The 23,386-nt window shown below is 38.4% G+C and overlaps 1 protein-coding gene across 4 annotated transcripts in view; it reads left to right on the top strand.

The window, feature by feature from the left end:
- Positions 1–23,063, top strand: part of CLCN3 (chloride voltage-gated channel 3) — a 74,201-nt gene extending 51,138 nt beyond the window's left edge. For 2 of the 4 annotated variants that reach the window (XM_074905757.1, XM_074905758.1), the window contains 8 exons: positions 1,099–1,305; positions 5,634–5,714; positions 6,957–7,502; positions 11,552–11,738; positions 13,093–13,491; positions 15,044–15,260; positions 18,188–18,263; positions 19,954–23,063. In XM_074905757.1, coding sequence (XP_074761858.1) covers positions 1,099–1,305; positions 5,634–5,714; positions 6,957–7,502; positions 11,552–11,738; positions 13,093–13,491; positions 15,044–15,260; positions 18,188–18,263; positions 19,954–20,112 — 1,872 coding nt within the window. In that variant the 3' untranslated portion in view covers positions 20,113–23,063. The remainder of the gene's footprint in view (positions 1–1,098; positions 1,306–5,633; positions 5,715–6,956; positions 7,503–11,551; positions 11,739–13,092; positions 13,492–15,043; positions 15,261–18,187; positions 18,264–19,953) is intronic. The other 2 variants (XM_074905759.1, XM_074905760.1) reach the window with 1 other exon arrangement.
- The last annotated feature ends 323 nt before the right edge of the window (positions 23,064–23,386 follow it).

The raw sequence follows: 23,386 nt of genomic DNA on the forward strand, positions 1-23,386 counted from the left end.
ATTTAGCTTAAGAGAACAGACTTCTGAAGAGTGATTTCCAAAGTTCTCCCCAATCCCCACCTTCCCTATGGTGATAAGAGAATAGTTTTTCACTGGCAGAATATAGATCCTTTGATACAGCAATTGATCTTTTGTTGTACTGGCTTTAATCACCTTAACTAGCATAAACCCTCAGTCACAACATAAAATGTGTAATATCCTTGAAAACTCATAGTTTTTACAGTTGCTCTCTGCTGCTATATGCAGAATGGGAGAGAAAAACCCAAAGGCAAAGTCTGGTCAGTCTCACATCTCCAGTCATTCTGTACATATTTCCTTACGTATGTGTATTGTAGAAGTTGAAGGACAAATCCTGCCTCTGAATAAGCCTGGAGTAGTTCTGTGCCATTATTCCAGAAGAGATTTCATCCTAAATTGGTTTCCAAATTTAGCTAACCTTTACTTTCGAGACACAGCTGCCCAGTGTTTTGTGTACATTCTATTTATAGAGATGTTATCCTTTCCTATGATAACTGTATTATTTCCTATATATGGCCATATTTTCCAGGCTAATAATATGACACTGTTAGGCAAAGTAATAACTTAGGCAAGTGGCCCATCTTTTCTGGTGGAAAAATCTGATCTTTCCCATCTTTCTGTCAAGGAATCTACTGTTAAGTTTTTATGTAGAAATGGTAAAACATAGGAGAAAACAGAGAGGGGTAAAATTGGTGCAAATGTGGTATTGCTGCAATAGATGACCTTGAGGATTGTTTTTGCAGGTGTTTTTCCTTGGGGAGTTTTCTGACTTTCACTTGGTAATTTACATCATAAACCAATGAATGCAGTCTTAGAAGCTACTGCAGATTAATTTTCTACTAAATGTAATTGAAAATGTTGTATGTTACTGTCCAGTGTTTTAGACTAAATTGCAGATGGAAAGCCTCTGGCAACCAAGTGGACTCAATGTAGCAATGTGAACAGTAGATGTTTTAAAGTGTGATCAAGTTAGTAATTTAAAAAGGCTATTTTTTAAGTTAGGCAGCTAAAATGGTACAATTAATTATTTTCTGGAGAAAGCAGAATAGAGTAACAGATACTATTTTTTCTTTCTTCTAGATTAAAACTATTTTGAGTGGCTTCATCATCAGAGGTTACTTGGGGAAGTGGACTTTGATGATAAAAACAATTACTTTAGTCTTGGCTGTCGCATCAGGTTTGAGTTTAGGAAAAGAGGGACCCTTGGTACATGTTGCCTGCTGCTGTGGGAATATTTTTTCCTACCTCTTTCCAAAGTACAGCACAAATGAAGCTAAAAAAAGAGAGGTAAGTTCTTGTAAAAGAATTTCTGGGATGTATTGAACATCCACGCATTTACACGGATTTGTTTAAAAGATGGTACTTGTTCTCTTAAACAGTGTTTAGGCTTGGATTATCGATAGTTATGTGTTGTGTTAAGAGCAATGTATTATCCCTGGCATTCCCCAAGGTAAATTATTTCCATGTCAGAGTAAGTTTGCGTTTCTCCTACCTTAGAGACCTTGATTGTACTTAAACTCTTTCTGTTCTTGGCTCTACATTTTGGTAATGATGAGTGTCTTCAATTGTGAGGACAGCAGAGGACTTTCGAAGCTGTGAACAAAGTATTCCTGGGAAAGGGTTGCTGACAACAGTGTTTCTGCTCTATTTCAGTTTATTGTTGTTAGTGTGGTAGGTTAGCCTTGGTGCCCACCAAGCTGCTCTCTAACCCCTCCTCAGAAAGACAGCAGGAGAAAATAAAAGTTCATAGGTCAAGTTAAGGACAGGAAGGTGACTTACAACTACTATCAGAGGCAAAACAGACTAGACTTGAGGAAGATTACTTTATTGCCAATTAATAACACAGTAAGATAGTGAGAAATAAAAACAAAACTAAAACCACCTTGCCTCCACTCTCCCTTCTTCCCAGGCTCATCTTCACTTCTGACTTCCATCCCTAAGCAGCACAAGGAGATTGGGAATGGGGGCTGCAGTCAGTTTGTAATGCTTTGTCGCTTCTTCTTTCTCAGGGTTCTCCCGTGCTCCCGCAGGGACTCACCCATTTGTCCTTCACAAATTCTGGCACAGTCCCTTTCTACAGGGTACAGTCCTTCAGGAATGAACTGTGCCAGCCTGGATCCCCCACGGGCTGCAGTTCCTGCCAGAAGACCTGCTCTGGCGTGGTCTCTGCAGGCTGCAGCTTCCCTCAGGGCACATACACCTGCTCTGGCGTGGGGTCCTCCACAGGCCACAAGGTGGAGATCTGGTGTAGTGTAGAGTCCTCCCTGGGCTGCAGGTGTGTGTCTGCTCCATCATTAACCTCCACGGGTGCAGGGCACAGCTGCCTCACCATGGGCTGCACCACGGCCTGCAGGGGAACCTCAGCCCTGGTGCCTGGAGCACCTCCTCCCCTCCTTCTTCACTGGCCTTGGTGTCTGCAGGGCTGTTTCTCTTATGTTTTTCTCCCTCCTGTCTCTCACAGCTGCTGTGCAGTGTTTTTTACCTTTTATTAAGTATCTTATCACAGAGGTGCCACCAGCATCACTGACAGGCTCAGCTTTGGTCGGTGGTGGGTCTGTTTTGGAGCCAGCTGGAGCTGGTTATGTTGGACATGGGGGCAGACTCTGGTGGCATCTCACAGAAGCTACCCCTGCAGCCCTCCTGCTACCAAAACCTTGTCATGTAAACCCAATAGAGAAAGCCATGCTAATGAAAGCAATACAGTCATAGAGAGTAGCAAGTTTTAACATTTTTATTAATTCAATAGAATTTTCATATTGTAAAACAAAAAAGGGTGTTACTCCACTGTGTTTCAGTTCTCAGGCTGAACTTCTGTACGGAGACTGCAGAACATGAGAAATTTGGGTTTACTTCCTATTTCAAAGCTGTGTATTCTTAAATAGCTTAATTTACCTGTGGTTTAGCTGTTTATCTCAGAATAATGTAATAATTCTTTGAGTTTCTCTATGTATTCTTCCACAGGTGTGCAAGGGCTACTACTTGGGGGTCAGTGTTCTTGCAAGGAATTTGTCCAATATTGTTACAATTAGTACGCACTTTAACCATCCTCATATATTGAACATAATTCATCCAGGAAGCTGTTAGGACCAGCTGCTGCTTCCGTTCTTCTTAATCACTCCCTTAATCTCAGTTCACCTCAGATTTTTTTGCTTGAAGGCTCCTGTGCTCAAATCTCCAGGACTGATATAAAAACTACATAGTCTGTCATCCATTTATGTCCCTTGAATAATACTTGTGATTGATGGACTTCTCTGCTACACACATCTAGAATAGACTATAATAGACTACTTCAGTTGGAAAGGACCTACAGTGATCATCTAGTCTAACTGCCTGACCAATTTGGGGCTGACCAAAAGTTAAAGGATGGTATTAAGGGCATTGTTCAAATGTCTCTTACACACTGGCAGGCTTGGGGCATTGACCACCTCTCTAGGAAGCCTGTGCCAGTGTTTGACCACACTCTTGGTAAAGAAATGCTTCCTAATGTCCAGTGTAAGCCTCCCCTGATGCAGCTCTGAACTGTTCCCATGTGTGCTATCACTAGATACCAGGGAGAAGAGCACAGCACCTCCCTCTCCACTTCCTCCTCAGGAAGCTGTAGAGAGCAATTGAGGTCACCCTGCAGCCTCCTCTCCAAACTAGACCGGCCCTAAGTCCTCAGCGGCTCCTCACAGGACATGCCTTCCAGACCTTTCACCAGCTTTGTTGCCCTGCTCTGGACACATTCAAGGATCTTCACACCTTTCAGACTGTGGGGCCCAGAACTGCACGCAGTACTCAGGGTGAGGCCGCACCAAGGCTGAATACAGCGGGACAATCAGCTCCTCTGCCCGGCTGGTTGTGCTGTGTCTGATGCAGCCCAGGATGCGGTTTGCCCTCTGGGCTGCCAGGGCACACTGCTGACTGATACTGAGCCTGCTGTCAGCCAGCACCCCCAGAGCCCTTCCTGCAGGGCTGCTCGCCAGCCACTCCTCTCCCAGTTTATACTTGTGCCCAGCATTACTCCATCCTATGTGCGTTTGGACTCATTAAAATTCATCCCATTAATTGTTACCCAGTGCTCCAATCTATCTAGATCCCTCTGCAAGGCCTCTTGTCCCTGAAGAGAGTCAACAGCACCTCCCAGTTTGGTATCATCAGCAAACTTGCTAATGGTGCATTCAACTCCTGCATCCAGATCACTGATTAATAATACATTGAACATGACTGGCCCTAGAGTTGAACCCTGAGGAACACCACTGGTGACAAGTTGCCAGCCAGATGTAGCCCCATTCACTACAACCCTTTGAGCTGTTCAGCCAGTTCTTCACCCAGCGCACTGTGAACCTGCTCATCCCACCACTGGAGAACCTGTCCAGAAGGATGCTGCGGGGGACAGTATCAAAAGCCTTACTAAAACCCAGAAAAACTACACCTCTGCCTTCCCTTCATCCACGAGGCAGGTGACCTTAATCATAGAAGGATATCGAATTAATTAAACAGGACTTCCTTTTTGTGAACCCAGGTTGACTGTGCCTGATGACTGCATTATTCTTTAAATGTCTTTCAGTCACCTGCAGTATAATCTTCTCCATAATTTTTCCAAGAATTGAGGTTAGGCTAACAGGTCTGTAGCTCCCCCAGTCTTCCCTCACAGCCTTTTTCTAGATTGGATTAATACTGGCTAGCTTCCAGGCAGCAGAGACCTTCCCAGACTCCTAAGACCTTTGATAGAAGATCGCGAGGGATCCTGCCATAACATCCGCTACCTCCTTCAGTACTCTGGAATGAATCCCATAAGGCTTCATGGACTTGGGAATGTTCAGCTGGAACAGCTGGTTCCTGACAATTTCAATGTCCACAAATTCCACAAATGGAAAGTCACTGTTCCCACACTTGTGGTCCTCTGACTCAGGGGAGTGGACAGCCCAAGGTCTATCAGTATTAAAGGCTGAGGCAATAACTTCATTGAATGCCTCTGCTTCTTCTGAATCCCTGTTAAGCAGATGACTATCTTCAACAAGTATTGGTCCAGTGTTTTCTTGACACCTCCTCTTGCTATTAATGTACTTAAAAAAGCCCTTCTTGTTATCTGACACAGCACTGGCTAGTTTCAACTGTAATTGAGCTTTGGCCTTTCGTGTCTTCTTCCTGCATATACAAACCACAGCTCTGTAATCTTCCTGTGAAGCCTGACCTTACTTCCAGAGTTCATACAATTTCCTCTTGAGTTCCATGAGGAGTTCCCTGTTCGGCCAAGCTGGTCTTCTGCCCTGCTTGCTTGACATAGGAAACAGTGGAATTGTCTGCTCCAGCACAGAGAAGGCTTACTGCAGTTTCTCAAAAATGAGTTATCAGCAGTTTCATAGTGAAGCGTAGAGTCTGTCCGGTGCTTTGCTGTGGAGGCTTTGAGCAGCATCCTTGGTTTTGTCATGGCTAGTACCTGGTGGGTGGCTGCTGTGGCCACTCACATCTTGTGAGCATTCTGATACACTTGATGTTTTTCTGTTAGCAAGTGTGTGTGTGCTTGACAGAAACATAGAAGAAACTGATAACTGTAGTGAGATTCTGTTCTTCATGTTTGAAGCATATTACAGACTGCAAAAAAGAAACCCTCACCATTGTTGTTTTTCCAGGTGTTGTCAGCTGCCTCAGCAGCAGGAGTATCTGTAGCCTTTGGTGCCCCAATTGGTGGAGTCCTTTTCAGTCTGGAGGAGGTATGTCAAGAGATGGCATTGAAGGATAGCTATTTTTAAAAAATCTCTTTTAGCATGAATAATCTCAGACTCCTTTAAGCTGTGGAGTCTTTCCTAAGAAGGAAATTATTTTTGGACATGTATTTCAAAGTCAAGAGTCCTGTTACCAGCAAACTCCTAAAGATATATTTTCTTGTCTTTGGATGAATGTCAGCTTTGCTTTATTCTCAGTTATATTTTTCTGGAGAAGGGCTGAGTCAGTTAATAATTACAGTTTACATACAGATAGAGATGCAGCAGTTTTTCACTCTAGGAGTGTATTCTAAAAAGAAAATAAAAAAAATCAGGCGCCCTTTCATTTTGAAAGAGGCTTTAGAAACCTGTTTGATGGTTTTGTGAAGCAAGTTTTTAAACATTTCCTAGAGTTTCAGACACTAAACAAAATTGAATAAGTTAATCATTAAAAAGCCAAATATGCTATAAAACTGACCTCCAAGGCAACCAACTCTCTTCTCCAAGAAATGTTTCATATTAATTTTCATTAGTTGTTTTCAAAATACGTAAGAATGTTATTTAGATCATTACCATTTTTAAAGAAAACTAAAACTAAAAATCTCTGAATGGGAAAAGGGAGGCAAAATAGTTTTTCATGTATAGTTTTTCTGTATCATTGGGGGATTTTCAGGAATTCCTTTGTTGCCAGAAGAAATCCAAAAAAGCTCAGAATAAAACTCTTGAAATTCAAATCAGGCTATATGGGACTTAAGTATGAAATTGCATGTTCTGTTTTGAGGAATTTTAAAAAATATTTTAATTATACTTCATGGAGATAACACATGCAAGAAACCTTTCAATGTAGGTTAAATGGAGATGAAACAGTATTAGGAAATTTGAGAGAACAGCTAATACACAGTCTGGTTCTTATGAATGCTAGAAAGAGATACTTCTAAACAGAGAAGCTTTTAAACATAAATTACTATGCATTATTTCCTAATAGTCTTAAAACAGCAGTGATTTCAATACTGCTCTAGTATTAACTTTAAAAATGATGCAAGTATTAATTGTTGTAGAGCTTTTTAAACACGTAGTATGTGGTGGAGTGCAGTGCTCCAAGTGATAGGAATAATATTGATAATGTAAGACTACTTTTTTTTTTTTTAGTGTATGTGCCATGTAGGCAGCAGTACTGTAACACATGCATAAAATGGTCTTTCCAGTATTTTTAATTGAATCACTAATAATTCTCATGTATTGCTATTGCAGGTCAGTTACTATTTCCCACTGAAAACTTTATGGAGATCATTTTTTGCTGCTTTAGTAGCCGCGTTTGTTTTAAGGTCCATCAATCCTTTTGGTAATAGCCGCCTAGTTCTTTTTTATGTGGAATATCACACTCCTTGGTACCTTTTTGAACTGCTTCCTTTTATTCTTCTGGGAGTATTTGGTGGGCTCTGGGGAGCGTTTTTCATCCGAGCAAACATCGCATGGTGTCGTCGACGCAAATCTACAAAATTTGGGAAGTATCCTGTCCTGGAGGTTATTATTGTTGCAGCAATAACAGCTGTCATTGCATTTCCTAATCCATATACAAGGCTAAACACCAGTGAGCTTATTAAAGAGCTCTTCACAGACTGTGGGCCGTTAGAATCCTCCTCCCTCTGTGACTACAGAAATGATATGAATGCGAGCAAAATAGTAGATGATATTCCTGATCGTCCAGCAGGCACTGGAGTCTATTCAGCTATATGGCAGTTGTGTTTAGCACTCATATTTAAAATAATCATGACAGTCTTCACCTTTGGTATCAAGGTAAGTGTGAATGCAGTGGCTGTATCATCTGCTGTGATTATTTAATTATTGCCTTTCTCATTTTCCATTTCTCAAAGCTAGGAGCTTTGTTTATAGAATTTTTTTTTCATGTGTAGTTTTTTTTTAAAAAAAAGGTCTTTTTACTGTTGATTAATAAGCAAGTCTTGTAGAAAACAATATTAATTTTAATTAAATCCAAACTAGCCCTTTGTTCGGCTGAATAGAAACGTGCTGAATTTAATAATGAACAGTAATTGTATGGATGGATGACTGTTTGTATGGGCCTGATTCAGCAATAAGGATGATTCTAAAACTTCCAAGAGCTGATTAGTTCAGCTGAGTTCAGACATAACCACTCAGGCTCCCTAGTCCTGTTACATGGAAGAAGAAAAGACTGCACCTCTTGGACAACTTGTAGGGTTTTTTTTTTAATCCCTTCTAGTCATTTATCACATAAATGTAATTACTGCAGACTGTCAAAGGGAGCCGATGATGATTTCTTCCTTGAAATTTCCAGTATTGCATGTCACGACTAGAAGGTGGGCTTCATTCATGTGACTATGATGGGAATTTCTTCTCCATTACAAAGCATCATAATTTCTGTTTTTCCTGGTCATTTCATAAATCTGTTTGGAGATCTCTTCACCTTCTCTGCAAGCTCTGGCTGTTTTCTGAATGATGTATAACTGTCATGCCTTCATCATTTCCTGTCTTGTCAGGCTCCTTTCATAGTTTTTTGCGACTACATCATCAAACATGTCTTAAATATATCGTAGAATGGTCACTAAGCAGGATTTAGGTTTGAACTAGCTTTAACTTCTCAGTCCACATTGCTGTTCCTTATAACTGCCTGCATAAGAGAACTCTACTGTGAAGGTGGTTGAACACTGGAATAAGTTGTCCAGAGCATTTGTGGAGTCTTCATTCTTGCAGATACTCAAAAGCCTGACGGGGTGCAATCTTAGGCAGCCTGCTGTAGTGGACCCTGCTTGAGCAGAGGTGGACAGTCTGGAGTGGTCACATGCAGCCTCAACCATTCTGTCATTCTGTAACTGATAGAACAATATTTTGTTGTGTTTCTCATGTTGATGTTTTAGAAGATGTTGCAGTCTGTTACTTAAAGTTCTTTTCCATATGTTGGTTGATGGGTAAGATAAATTCATTGTGTATATTTTAAATGCTAGTTTTTCATAGGTCAAAATTTCAGACATTATTCTATAATGTGACCACTCCAATCTGTTGTATTGTTTTCTGTTCGCTTACTGTATTTCACTTATATCTAGGGCTCTACCCTTCTAACATTTTTTACCATTCATGTGTTCACGTGCATCTGGCTCGCTCTTGTGGGGTTGTCACCACAGGATCACACTTAGTGTGTTAGAATTCACTAGATTACAGAATGGTAGAGTTTACACTTCGTTTGGGGTTGGTTCATTTTCTCAGAACTTCAGCATCTGCACTTTGGTAGAAATGTCTTTGTGAAGTTGTTAAGAATATATTTATTACTTTTCCAGCAGGCAAGGAGTCATGCTGCTGTTGTTGATGGGACTGTGCTACATAACATTTCTCTGAAGCTTTAAAGCATAGGGCTGATTAGAATGTCAGCTAGTATCTGGAGATCTGGAGAAGGGGATGTCACTTTAATGTTACATTTATTTACACTTTAAGTTTTATTTTTATGAAAGGAGAAAATTTAATGTTTTTTTTTAAATGTAAAAAAAGATTACTTTGTCATTTAAGTCATTATTAAGGATCCTTGGGCTCTCTGGGTGTGTTCCTGGAGCTGTAGCTATGTGCAAACACAAGGCTTCCCCACAGGAACTGTTTTCCTGTGAGATAAGCAAAGCACTTAGCGGCTGCCTGTGTGGCATGGTGATTTCTGCTGCTCTTACTGCCATGAACAGGGATTGCCAGGAAGCTGATATGGCAGTGGTTTGTTTTTGTTTTTGTTTTTTTGGTTTTGTTTTTTTCTGTCAGACTTTTGTATGTATACTTTACTGCTTAGTAGACTCATTACCGTGTCTAAATGCTGATGATGAACAGTTGGGGTGGGATTACAGCTTTTCCTCAGAAGCTGACTGGTATGCAACTGCCCTACCAAGAAGTAGAAAGTTGCACCCATATCCTGGTTCCTTGCTTGTTTCAAAGATGGTACATATGCCACAGAACAAATCTTTTCCTCTGTAGTATAACTTGAGTGAGGCTGACATTCACTGGAGAAGAAAGCTGAGACAAGGTAGAACCAAACATTTTTTCCTTGCTCCTTCTCAGTGAAGGTTCCTCTCCACTTTGTGACTTGTGATTCAGAGGCTTATGCAGACAAATGCAGCTGTAAAATCATAATTAGAGTTAGACTTGTAACTATTATCCACATGCAATGGAAAGAAGAGAAGGAGCTAGATACATTAAAAAGTTATGTTAACAAAGGACCAGAAACAATTTGGATGTAATTTCCACGTGGAGACTGAATTTCTGTGGCATACTGCTGTAGCAGACTAGAATCTGAGGCAGTTTTGAAGATGCATTCAATTATTTTACTTTTATATCTGAAATGTTATTTTTTCAGGGTGCTATTGAACTGTTCACCGAGAAAGAATTTCACTCGAGAGAAAAGAAAAAAAAAAAAAGGATTTTAACAGTTAGAAAGGGCTTTAGATGCATGATTAATTGTGGGAAATAACAGTAGTGGTGTAAGTGCATAATTTGAATATTCCACTGAAATGATAGCATTGAATAGTTACCTCTGTCAACACTGAAATACTAGGTATACCATTCAGGATGGGAGTGAAGGAATACTAAACTTTTCCCCAAAAACTTGTGCTGCTGGCTTTCAAACACAGTTTGCTGTTTGTTTGTCCTTGGTTTGTCTGTTAGAAATCATCTTTGCAACCATCAATATTGGCAATATAATAATAATAATAGATTCTGAAATACAGTTCAGCACCAGCTATTGGATTCTATAGTTTGGAATTGTACAATACTTCAATTTCACATCTGTACAGTGGGGAAAAAAAAAAGTGTCCTGTTAAACCAGGAGTGCATTTTTTTAATGAAGTTGTTTTCACAGGATGGGTTGGGTGCATTTAGACAAAGAGTAAAAATTCTATGACTTATTTCTAGTCTGTACCTCAGTCAGAGGTTACTTTTATACTGTCAACTGCTGTGAGGAGAAGCAGTGGGCATTTCCAGTTTAGTAAGACATTTAGACACCAGTATATTTTTAGGAAAGAAGATTACCTTCCTAAGGAGGAGAAGAGATACACAACAGCAGTTTCTCGGATGAACCCTCACTCCTTATGAAGCTGCTGGTGAAAGCAAGACTTGAAATAATGTTTTTCTAAGCCATGTTGGTATGACAAGGCTGCATGGCCTTTTTGGGTTTTAGTCAATAACAGGAAAACAATTTAAATAACAGTAGGAATTTATTTTTTTACAGTAATGTGTTATGTGCTTTCTGCAATGGGAGTTGTCCTGCATTTTTGTCTCTTAGTTTATTTAGCATTCTATATACACTCCTTTGTATAGGAAACTGCACTATAGTAAGCAAAGCCTCTTAAAAATCATCTGTTTAGTTGGCCATCTAATTTATAGAAGTGTTAAGCAGTTAGGGAAGGTGCTCCTATGTGCAAAGCTTGTTTAGTAAATGAATGTTGACTTAGTGGAACATGAATTAAGAGAGATGGGAAATAGTAAGGAAGACTTTTCAGTACTGGTAGCACAGCTCAGATTGGACACACATATAGTAGGAATTGTGGTGTTGGCACTGAGAGTCTAGTCTGTGGTGCTGTGCTGGTGATAGGTTTGCTCTTAAATACAGTAAAATATAAACAAATGTGTTCATAAAACGGATTCAGCTAACTAGGTTGATCAGTGGTATCAATAGCATTGTGTTAAGTTTTACTAACCTTGCAAGTCAAGTTATGTGGTTTTAACCTGACAGTGTGAGCATTTGCATCTCTTTTGGAAGAAAGAAAATAAAAATACTTATAAAATGATGCATCAGGTATGTTCTCATCAGCATAACAGCAGTTCTTCTGGTTTTGTTGCAGGTTCCATCAGGGTTGTTCATACCTAGTATGGCAATCGGAGCAATAGCAGGAAGGATTGTAGGAATTGCAGTGGAGCAGCTGGCTTACTACCATCATGACTGGTTCATTTTCAAGGAATGGTGTGAAGTTGGAGCTGACTGTATTACACCTGGTCTTTATGCCATGGTTGGTGCTGCTGCATGCTTAGGTAAATACCATATAGCAAAGTAAATAAGTATCTGATTTCCCGTATGTTGCCACATTAAAAGGAGATGTAAACGTGCAGTTTTGGAACACCTTTTTTATGGACTTCTCTCTCTTCAGAATAATACATTCATATCTCTGCACAAGACCATCAGATTTTTGTGATCTGAGGAGTCACATGAAATTTAAATTGATGAGCAACAGAAGAATTTAAATAATAGTGTTCGCTTTCTCTTTTTGGTATCAAGAGGTGTCATTACTGTATCAGTCAGACAAATCAGTTTCTTGTATGAAGTAGAGGATTTGCAGAGTCAAGTACTGTTGAAATTATTACAAGGAGGTGATGTGATCAGCTGCCACATCTACATAAATTGAAAAAAATGTTCTGGAAATTCATAATCCAAACAAAACTTTCAGAAGTTTCTAATGATTTGGGGAGTCCAGCTTGAGGTATTTTAACAAGTCGGATTTATGACTGTTGAAAATCAGCTTCATGGAAAGAGGCTTAAGTTGGGCACCTAAGCTGGGAGAGGTTTTTTGAAGGCCTTGTCTTGTCCTAGCTTATAACTTTGTTGCCTTAGAAATTAAACTTAAAAGCTATTAGTACGGATTCTGCAAAAGTGTATTTGAGCAATCAAATAAACCAGTGGTACAAATTTAGTTTTTGGAGTGGTTGGGGTTTTTTTTTTAATAGTTCAACTTGAATCACTTTTGAATGCATTGAAAGAAAGATCATGTTCTTTTATTGAATGAAGTTATGGCATCAGAAATCTGGGCAGAAAAAACATCTTGAATAATAACAAAAAAGAAATGTAATCCCTGTCTTCTCCTGTTGTCCAAGAAGGAGATTTTTTTTTTTCATCAGCTCAGAATTCTTTTTAGCTTTTATGATTTATGACAGCATTAAATTCCTAATCCTTTGGAAAAGTTGGCTGTTGAATTGCTACCTATGACTTCCCTTCAGCAGTTCAATTATTTTTCCACATTTCCACATTCTTATCTTACTGGATTTCCCTGCATTTCGCAGTATTTTTAACCTAGGTGTGGTGTGGAGGAATGCATAGTTTTATTCTTAGTTTACATGAAATAACTGCACGTATTTTTCAAATCCTTTTCTTCTCTCACTTTCCAGGAAATTTCTTTAAAGCTCTCTTTTTTTTTTTTTTTTTTTTTTTTTTTACTTCTAGAAGTTTTGTGTTCACTTTTCCTGTCTGCTTCTGTTTGTATTGTGCAGAATTATATTTGTCAGATGACTTTAATGGCAAATTTACATTTGTAGTTCTCAACAGGAAGGCAGGAAGTTCTAAATTCATTACTATTTGATACTAGAATGTTACTGGCTACTATTTTTCTTGCAGGTGGTGTGACAAGGATGACTGTGTCCCTGGTAGTTATTGTCTTTGAGCTAACAGGAGGGCTGGAATATATTGTGCCCCTAATGGCTGCAGTCATGACCAGTAAGTGGGTAGGAGATGCCTTTGGTAGGGAAGGCATCTATGAGGCACACATCCGACTGAATGGATATCCTTTCTTGGATGCAAAGGAAGAATTTACTCACACAACACTGGCGGCTGATGTTATGAGACCTCGAAGAAGCGATCCACCTTTAGCAGTTCTGACGCAGGATAATATGACAGTTGAAGACATAGAAAACTTGATCAATGAAACCAGCTATAATGGTTTTCCAGTTATTATGTCAAAAGAATCGCAGAGACTAGTGGGATTTGCTCTAAGAAGAGATTTAACTATTGCAATAGGTAATTATCTTCCAGTATTGCATGATTATATATGCCAATTTAAATGATTGTCTAGATTAAACCAGAATTTACTCTGTGTGTTTCTAGACTTCAGGTTCAGATACTTTATGTAGGCTCTCTTTTCCTTTTTTGAAGTGTATGATTATCTTCAATAGGAGGCTCTGAAATGGAGAAAATGTTCATCTCTCTGTCATAGAAACAAAAGTTGTCATACTGAAGTAAGCCAAAACATCATCTAGTCCAGTATTTTTGTTCTGAGGCTTTTGCTAGTATCTCTTTTCCTCAAGTGATGCTACACTAACATTCTTCTTCAAAATTGTGTAATTCTCATCTTAGAACAGCAGAATTCTGTGAGAATTGCTGTCCAAGTAATGTTTAAATGTATATTGTACTTCTCTCGGACATGGTTATTTACTGTTATAACAGCTAAGATCATATTATAGAGAAATAAGCAAAATACTAATTGTTTTAGGTTTCTGTTTTTCAATTTGTTTGTCTAATGGAAAGTTTGGCCCTGGGCAAATGAGCACAGAAGCCCTGTTTGGGCCCTCTTTCTTTGGGTGAGTATTAGAACTTCTGTGATATTTGTGACAGTGCTTTGTGCACTGGCAAGAAAAAAATCTGTGGATTTTGAGGACAGTATCATAACCAAAGAAAAAAAAATCCTTGTTATGTAAGAAAATGTTACAGAACTGTAACATTTGGTGCATGAAATCAGTGACGGAAGCTGAACTGTAAACTTTTTTTTTCCATAATTCATAAGATTATACATTGACAAGTATCTCTTTATCAAAGACACTTGAGAAAGAGACACAAAAGTCTCCCAAATCTTTTTTAAAAAAAAAAAACAAAACGTTTTGTGAACAGAGCGCTATTTACTTCAGTAAAACTTTAGCCTGTGGTCTTAATACTGTGAATACTGTGGTATCAGTATGTAGGATGTATAGGAGTGTCCATAATTTGGAAATCATTACAGACATCATACTGGTTTAAATTTGCATTTGCTTAAGAGCAAATGGGGGAATAGCAGAACACTCTTCTAATAATACACTTTCACAGGTAAAACTAATTTCAGCTGCTGAGCTTGCACAGTGCAAGAAACATTTTCAGAGTGATCAGAAATGAGTTTGTTTTCAAACCAACAATGATAAGAGCCGTTGGAATCATGACAGGGGAGCTGTCAACTGAGACTGGCTTTCCCCTTGACAGTTTCTTCAGCAGCCATCTATGTATTGTTCTGCATGCTATTTTTTAAGTCTTTCCACCTCTTTATAATAAATAAAAGTTATTTATTGGAGTGAGAAAGGTAGTAGCTGAAGAACAGCTAAAGCTGTATGGCTCTTGTGATTTCTGCACAAGCACTTCCAAGGGATAAAGCAGTGGCTATGGAAACGCATCAAAATAGCATATATCAGAATATCAGCGTCTAGAGAATAACATCAGAGTCTGGTCGTGTTGATTGATCTGTCTGTTTGCACTGGATTGTCTTACTCCAAGAATGTAAATTTTTCATCTTCTGCTGTTTTCCCCCCCTCCCCTCTTTTTCTTAAAGAAAGTGCTAGAAAGAAGCAGGAAGGGATTGTTGGCAGTTCCAGGGTCTGTTTTGCCCAGCATACCCCATCGCTTCCAGCTGAAAGCCCTCGACCTTTGAAGCTTAGAAGCATACTTGATATGAGCCCTTTCACCGTGACAGACCACACACCAATGGAAATAGTGGTGGATATTTTCCGGAAGCTGGGTCTGAGGCAGTGCCTTGTAACACACAACGGGTGAGTAAAGTAGCAGCAATGCTCTTCATTTTGTTAGATGCAGTAATTTTCACTTCCAGGATCAAAGTGTTCGAACCAGGATATATTCCAGGATCATGGTATTTGAACACACAAGTTTGGTGCTGCAACTGAAGACCCTAACTGTTTGTTAAGAAGGTGCTGTGATGTGGCACCTCTCTTAAATTCTTACCCCTCCCTTGTATTCCATGTCAACAGGCAGGTGATTTCAGTCATTTTAAGATGGTCCGTTAAAAATGAGCTCTCATTCAGCAAATCTTGTCTGTGTAACTTGCATGTGGAGGAGACACAGCTTGTCTCACAGAAGTTTAGTCTTGTGTGATGCACAGTCTAAGGCCTGTATTTCCTCTTGGCAATGTGCAGTGTATCAGCTATTGAACATCTACGAATACCTGATTCATAAAATGTAAGGGAGAAAATGATCCAGTCAGTATTTCCTCTTCTGGAGCTTAGTGATGGCGCTTACCACCAAGCTTTTGGGTTTGGAATATTAACAACTAAATAACTACTACTAGTTCTGGAACTTCAATCTGCAGCTTTTGTTTCTTCAAAATATTTCAAGAAAGTAATTTTAAGATGTAGAATGTTTGTAGATGAGACTATGGGGAGTTGTCATGTGATTACCTACTAAATAAATCAGCCCTAGGCATGGAAACATAAATGTTCGTTTTAATTGCCTCTTATCTAAACTACTCCTTTTTTTTTTTTTTTTTTTTTTTTTACATGATCTTTTTCTGTGTAGCTATTCCTTTAACATTCTGCTTTCCTTTATCTCTTGCATTAAACACTTGACACACAACATTGCAGCTCCTGCCATGGTATCTTGCTTTCTCTGCAGCATGTCTTTTAAAGGCACCTGGGGAGTGAAACATTGTCTGTTAATCCACATTATTTAGGATCAATGTCCATGGGACAAAACCCAAGAAACCTGAAATACGGGTGGGACTTTGTTTGTTTTGCTCTGGGCAAAAGAACTGCTGCTATAAGTGGCAAATACTTAAATATCACACTGATTTCCAAGTATACCTTTTCAGATGAATTTTAAAACAAATTTAAATGTTCTCCCACATTTTTTTCTTCAGTGCATCTCTGTATTGAATGCCAAGTAGATGTTTTCAGAAGTATAAATAACTTTAAAAAAACCTTTCTCTGTTAGGGAAAGGACATAGTGATCTGACTAGAGTAGAAGTCAGTGCAGGCATGCAATTATTCTTGTTTTGGGGAGGGAGATTTGTATTAATAAAACTTCAGTGAAGAATATTTACTGTGATTATTTTTTTTCTTAGTTTCTGTTCTAGTTGAGTGCTCAAACACTGATGTGTTAAAATTGACTTGTCGTGGTTTAACTCCGGCCAGCAACTAAGCATCACACAGCCACTTTCTCCCTCCCCTTCTAGAACTGGAAAAAAAGTACAAAAGTAAATTGGAAAAAAGTAAAACCTGGTGGTTGAGATAAGAACAGTTTAATAACTAAAATAAAATATAATAACAATAACAATAAAATATAATAATAATAGTAATGAAAAGGAATATAATAAAAAAGAGAGTGAGAAATAACACCCAAGAAAAGACAAGTGATGCACAACGCAGTTGCTCACCACCCGCTGACCGATGCCCGAGCCGTGACCCACCCCTCCCGACCAGCTCCCCCCAGTTCACATACTGGGCATGACATCCTATGGTATGGAATAGCCCTTTGGCTTATTTGGGTCACCTGTCCTGGCCATGCTCCCTCCCAGCTTCTTGTGCACCTGCTCGCTGGCAGAGCATGGGAAACTGAAAAACCCTTGACTTCCTATAAGCACCACTCAGCAACAACTAAAACATTGGTGTGTTATCAAAATTATTCTCACACTAAATCCAAAACACAGCACTGTACCAGCTACGAGGGAGAAAATTAACCCCATCCCAGCCAAAACCAGGACATGGCTCTAAAGAAGGCTTATCATCCAAAGCTATGTTAAACTGTACTCTAAATTTTTAACTATTTTATTATAAAGTAGCAGCAAGTATGGATGGCTTTAATAATTCACTGTTTTCAGACATTCATGTTTGTTCTCCTACCTCAGTTTATAATCTTGTGATATCCATGAGGACACTGTCCATTACAACAAGATCAGATAGTAAGTACTAGGACTAGTGATAGTTCATCATGACATACAGCCCTGTAGATATCAAGGACTGATCTGTATTTTGGCAAATTTCCTGCAAATTGAATATACCCACATAAAGACACACATCACCTTACTGGTTCCAGTCCAGATTGGAATAGGAACTGTACAGAAATTGGTGCTGATGAGAGAGAGATATAAAGACTGAGCCTCACTCTTCCTAATTTGTACCAGAATATCCATTCCAGGGAGTTGCTTTTGATTTATACTGTCATAAATGAGAAATTTGTCTGAATTTGTCTGTTTCTAGGGACACCAGATAACTCTGCTCTATAGTGCAGTTTCAAATCTCAGTCGCTATGACTTTACACAATTATTACTTTGTTCATCTACTGTAGCTTGTGAATAATTATCTGTATGTGTGAGGAGAAATAACCATGAAAGGAAATAAAGTGGATTTCAGTTTCAGTGCCTCTAAAACCTGAAGAGATGTGAATTTGGGGAGAAGGGATGAAGTATGCTTCCCTGATGTGTATTTGATATGAGAAACATACTGCTCTGGGGTGGCTGAAGATCCATTTGTGTTCAGCATTTTGGGAGAAAAAGAAAAAAGGCAATTTTTGGGAAAGGGTACTGACTTTCAAATAATTTTTCATTTAATTATCTCATTAGCTTTCCTGCAACCGTTTTTTTTTTGGTTTTTTTTTTAGTTTTGCTCTAATCCTTTTTCATTATGATTAGAACTTTTTTTCCATTTGATTTCACACACAGTTATTAGCATAACATGATCTGTTTCAGGATTGTCTTGGGGATCATCACAAAGAAGAACATATTAGAGCATCTCGAGCAACTAAAGCAGCACGTCGAACCCTTGGTGATTAGATATATCAGATCTCATAATTAGACACATTAGAAGTCAGGAAGCATGAAACTTGTGAACTGTTCAGGGCTTTTATGACATCGGCTGAACAATAAATCATCTTATGCTAAAAATTTGTATTAAACCATAAAACAATATGTACAAAATCCTTCAGAAATTAAGCTGCTAATGTGGACATACTGTTAGTCACAACATTAAAGGAAAGTAAACAATGGGCTTTCTGATATTTTTGTTCTTGAGATCACATAAATCCATCTAGTTGATCTGCTGATTTCCCCAGGTGGGAAAGCACACAGCTAGGAATACTTTTTCCCTGCCTAATGCCAATTAAATTTTTGTATATGCCAATTTCTTTTTCTGATCTTGACAGCTTTAAATAGCTGTTAAATAGCTAAGTATGTATCACATCTCTGAGAAGCAAAGCCATGCATGTTTTTAAGTATTGCAGCGTTATGTCTTCCCTGTAATCCCCCTTTATCAACATGATTTTTTAGAAGTACTCTTACTTTTAGTGAAGTCCTGTAATTTTATGCAAAGTCCTGTGATTCTGCTGTTACCTACAGCAATTTATGTGCTCCTTTATAAAATGTTCAGTGATAACCTAAGCCACTAAGTGGCATGCTACTACCGTGACTGTTGAATTCAGACTCTAGATGCTGTTTTAACCATGATGTTGTGAACTAACCTTAGATGGATGGTGGACTTTGTCTTAATTTGGACATGGGTTGCTAGTTACATCTCTACTAAACATACCCACCAAGTTTAGCTGCTTATGTGCAAAACATGCTAATTATGTTCTCATTTTATGCTAATATTTCACAAGTATTTCATGCGTCCTTTAATAAGACAAAACGAAATGTACTAACCAGAATAACAAGGGCAGCAGCTCATTCATTCTGCTCTTTGCTTCTCCTGTGATATTATCCTTTTGGACAGTCTCACCCTTTTTGATATTTTGCAGAGTTATAATTTTAAAAGCCATGAAGATCCTGTCATAAGAGCACAGTATCTAAATTGGAAAATTAAATTTTTATTATATTATTCACACTTCATTTTCTAAAGCTGTGAACTCCAAAAACTAGTTAACTATTGTTCATTCTATAAGAGTTTCATGGCCAATAATACAGTGTGCTCCTATGAATACATTCAGCCTGAGCCAGTGTGTCAGACTGGAAGGATCCCTATGATGTAAAAATGGAGGGAAGGGGAGTTTGATTTGCTGTTAGGATTTTGGGCCATCAAACAGTACATCACTTCTGATGGCTAGGTTGGAACATGCTTCCCTTATGAAATGGGATCAATATCACTTCTTTCTCATACCTCTTTTTTTCTTTGTCCCTCTTTGTTACTTTTTTGTTGGCATACGCTAATCAAAATTTCATTTTTGTAGAAACAAAAAGTTAAGTAAAAAATGTCATGGGCTCTACTTGTATTACTTGTATTTTATTAAAATGGACTACAGCTGTCAGAGACCATGTGATATAGTGTCTCAGCATTGCTGTCTTTTAACAAATGGGTGGTTCCTCAATATTTTGATTAATAAAATGTTTTTTGTGTAAATAAGAAAATCAGGCTGTTTACTTTTGCTCTATTCCTGTCAACAAAAAGGACTTGGCTACAGATTTGTTCTGCTTTACTATTTTCCTGCTTGGATTAATGTTGGTCTTCCATTTATCCTTTTCAGGCGCCTCCTTGGCATTATAACAAAAAAAGATATCCTCCGTCATATGGCCCAGACGGCAAACCAAGACCCCGCCTCAATAATGTTCAACTGAAACCCATAGCTGAGGAGAGAGAGGAAACGGAAGAGGAGGTTCATTTGTTGAATAGCACAACACTTTAGGCTGGGGGATACTACTAAAATCAGAGACGAGAGCTGGGTTTTTGCGTAACAGTGCTGCTGGAAATCAGGAGTTGGTCTGGGGGAATATGTGGCAAGGAGGAAGGCTGATGGGAGCGTGGGAAGGGAGAGCCGCTGGCCTGCACTGGATGCGTCCCGAGACGTCAGGTCTGCCATGATAGTGCAGTGGGTGAGCCGTGCAATTCTCCAGCCCCAGCCTGGTACTTCAGCATTGAAGAGATGTGTTATTAGTCCCTGTTTCTGGAGGGATCGTTCTGAATTGAGCCATCTTATGGAGACTGAAAGGTCTTGCCCTTTTTACCATTGAAAACTGTTGTGTTAACTCATGAAACGTATTAATTATTACACGTCACCTTTCTACATTCCAGAAGAGCTTTATTTCTCTCTCTCCTGAGCCGTAACAAAGCCTCTTTAAAATTGGTGTGCCCTTTTGAAGCAGTTGTTTCTCATATTGAGATGTACTGTGAGTTACTGAGGTTCAATCACAAGAAGGGAGGTTTTTCTTGTGCCATTAAACGTGTAAGTTTGTACATCATGAAATGCTTGGGGCAGTACAGATCCACTGCGACAAAAACAGATTGAACAGGTAATACCTCGCAAGAACCGTGCGAGACTTCTTTCAACCCATGTACTGGTGTGATACGAGAAAAATTAAAACCAGATGAAACTAGTGTTTCAAAGGAAAATGCTGTTTTTGCTGCAGAAAATATCAATAATGTGACTTGGTCTTATGCAATTTTTGTATTATTGAAAACACTATGATATATACCAATGTTGTGCAGTATAAGGAAAAATACTGCTATTCTACTAGTTAAGAGCTGGAACAATTCTGTATACGTGTATCTGGTAAAAACTGCATGCTACAACACTGGAGATCTTTTTTCCCCCCCTGTAAAATTTGAGAACGGTCATTTTTATTTTTTCTTCTCCACAAAAGGTGTTCCACTGCTGACATGGTAGGAAGAAATGTAACTCATAACTTGCACTAAATGTATATTATTTTTCTTGAGGTTTTACCATTCTTTATTTATATTTGTATGGATTAAAAAAATCTATTAAATATGAATCAGTTGATAATATCTCACATAACTAATTACCTTTTTAATGTGATTTTATAGAATAATTCATAATCCTCTGCAAGTAATGGAGGATTAGCAAATGTTTACAACTAGATGAAGGGTTTAAACAAAATGGTTTCTTTATGATCCAACATGCATATAAGATAATTTTCAAATGTAACTTTCACTCACTGCCGTTACCTTGAGATTTCTTTTTTCCTTTACTAGCAGATAACTGGAACAGTAATAATAAAATTTTATTTAAAAAACTGCAGGGTTTTAAAAATAATAGGAAGAAAGCAACTAAAATTAGTAGATTGCTTTTGACTCTTTTCTTTCTTTTTCCAAGTATTTAGAAGCATAAATGATATGTAGCCACAGAAGATGAGCAGCAGGGCAGAATCAAATCCAGTACTTGAAACTTTGGCAGGATTTTAAAATTCAGCAGCAACACACGCTAGCAGGTGAAGTGACAGATCCCTAACTTCTTTACTTTTTTCTTTCCACTCACTAAATTAATTTGTTTTATTTTATCAAGCCACCACCACCACAAATACATACAGAGGAAGAAAGGCAACATACTAAAAGCCTAAAGTAGGGAGGAAAAAAGTTAAGAAATCCACCTGACAAAAATCATGCTTTATAATAGGGGGTAAGGTAAACTTTCTTTTAACAGTTATGCCCACAAGACTGCAAATATTTAACTGGTAAAACTCTAAAATAATAGTCCTAGGTATCTCTAAGGCATTCATCACAGTTACCTCAAATGTCTTTCTTCACAAAGTACTCAGTATAATTTTGTCTTCAGTACAATGACATACTGGACTGAAATTCTGATACTTTTGGTAAACTCCAAAATAATGCCTGTGCTTAAGTGTGCTGCTGAATTTTTACTGATTTTTCTGAGTATAAAACTGCCATCTACATCTCATCATCTCATTTCTTGGAGCAGCTGGACCCAGTAGAAAGCAAAATGTGCCAGTGGGCACATGGTGATCGGCCCCTGTATTAAAAACAGGTTTGGAACTGAAACAGGGAATCAAGCTGTGTTAAAATGGGAGTGTGGCAGCAACTAGCTCTGTTCTTCCACATGAAGTCAGTGCTAGTGGTTCAAAACTGTGCAGTTTTGTGGTACAAAATTTCAATTGTGTAAGCCTGAAGAAGCTTTACAGAAGAACTTCACAAAGAGCAGGATTCGGCCCATTTAGAGAAGGCAGCTCTGGAAGCTGTCTGTGATGGCAATTTGTGTGATATAATTTTTTTCTACAGTGAAAGAATATAAATGCACTACACGTATGAAAATTGCTTTAAATCAGTTTGAAACCTCTGCCATGTCTCATGTTCTCATAAAACGCTGCTGTGTGTACTGTATTAACTTGCACCTCATTCTACAGACTGTATTGTCTGAATGACAGTTCACATGCCTGCTGTGTTTTATATTTTCAGTATGGATCCTGAGTGCTGCATATAAATTGTGCAACTCTGCTCTTACCTGCTAAGCTTTCCCTGTTGACATTTAAAATGTCTTCTGGTAAATATACATTAGAGGTTCTGATGACAAAGTATGTGTGCCTGTGCTGTGCAACAAAAATTTTTTAAAGTAAAACTTCCAGCGCCTTACTCAATAATTTGAAAAAAAAAAATGTGATGGATGGGAGGGGGAAAAGTGTCAGCATTATTTTTTTTTTTAAACCATTCAGTTACTGGTTCATGAAGAATGCATTCTTTGTTAATCTGTGATGTTGCCTAGAGCTGTATTTAATATTGATCTTAATGTTTTTATTTATAATAGTGTGGTAGAGCTGCATATCATTACAGTAAAAATTCTAATTACTGTGATGATTTAATCAAACATTAAAAACTTCTGTATGACCATTTATTGTTCTGTCATGTTTTCTACTTGTTTTCACAAACAGTATTTGTGTTGATTTTTAAGTTTATTTTCCCCGAGAGAAAACAAAAAGCTAGGAATTTTACAGACAAAACTAGTAAGCAGGTAACAAATAATGAATTTTAGGAGATGCAGGCTTTGTATTGCCTAATACTTGGCTACAACCCAGTAGCCTGATCAACCCACACAGATCAGTAGGAGGTGGGCTTTTTTCCCCAAAAAATGACATTAAAAAAATTGTTTTAATTATAGAATAGGTGGCTTCCTGATTGAAGAGAGTTAAAAGTAGATTATGATTTTACTGTCT

Source organism: Athene noctua, chromosome 4, assembly GCF_965140245.1.
Source record: "Athene noctua chromosome 4, bAthNoc1.hap1.1, whole genome shotgun sequence".
Taxonomy (NCBI): domain Eukaryota; kingdom Metazoa; phylum Chordata; class Aves; order Strigiformes; family Strigidae; genus Athene; species Athene noctua.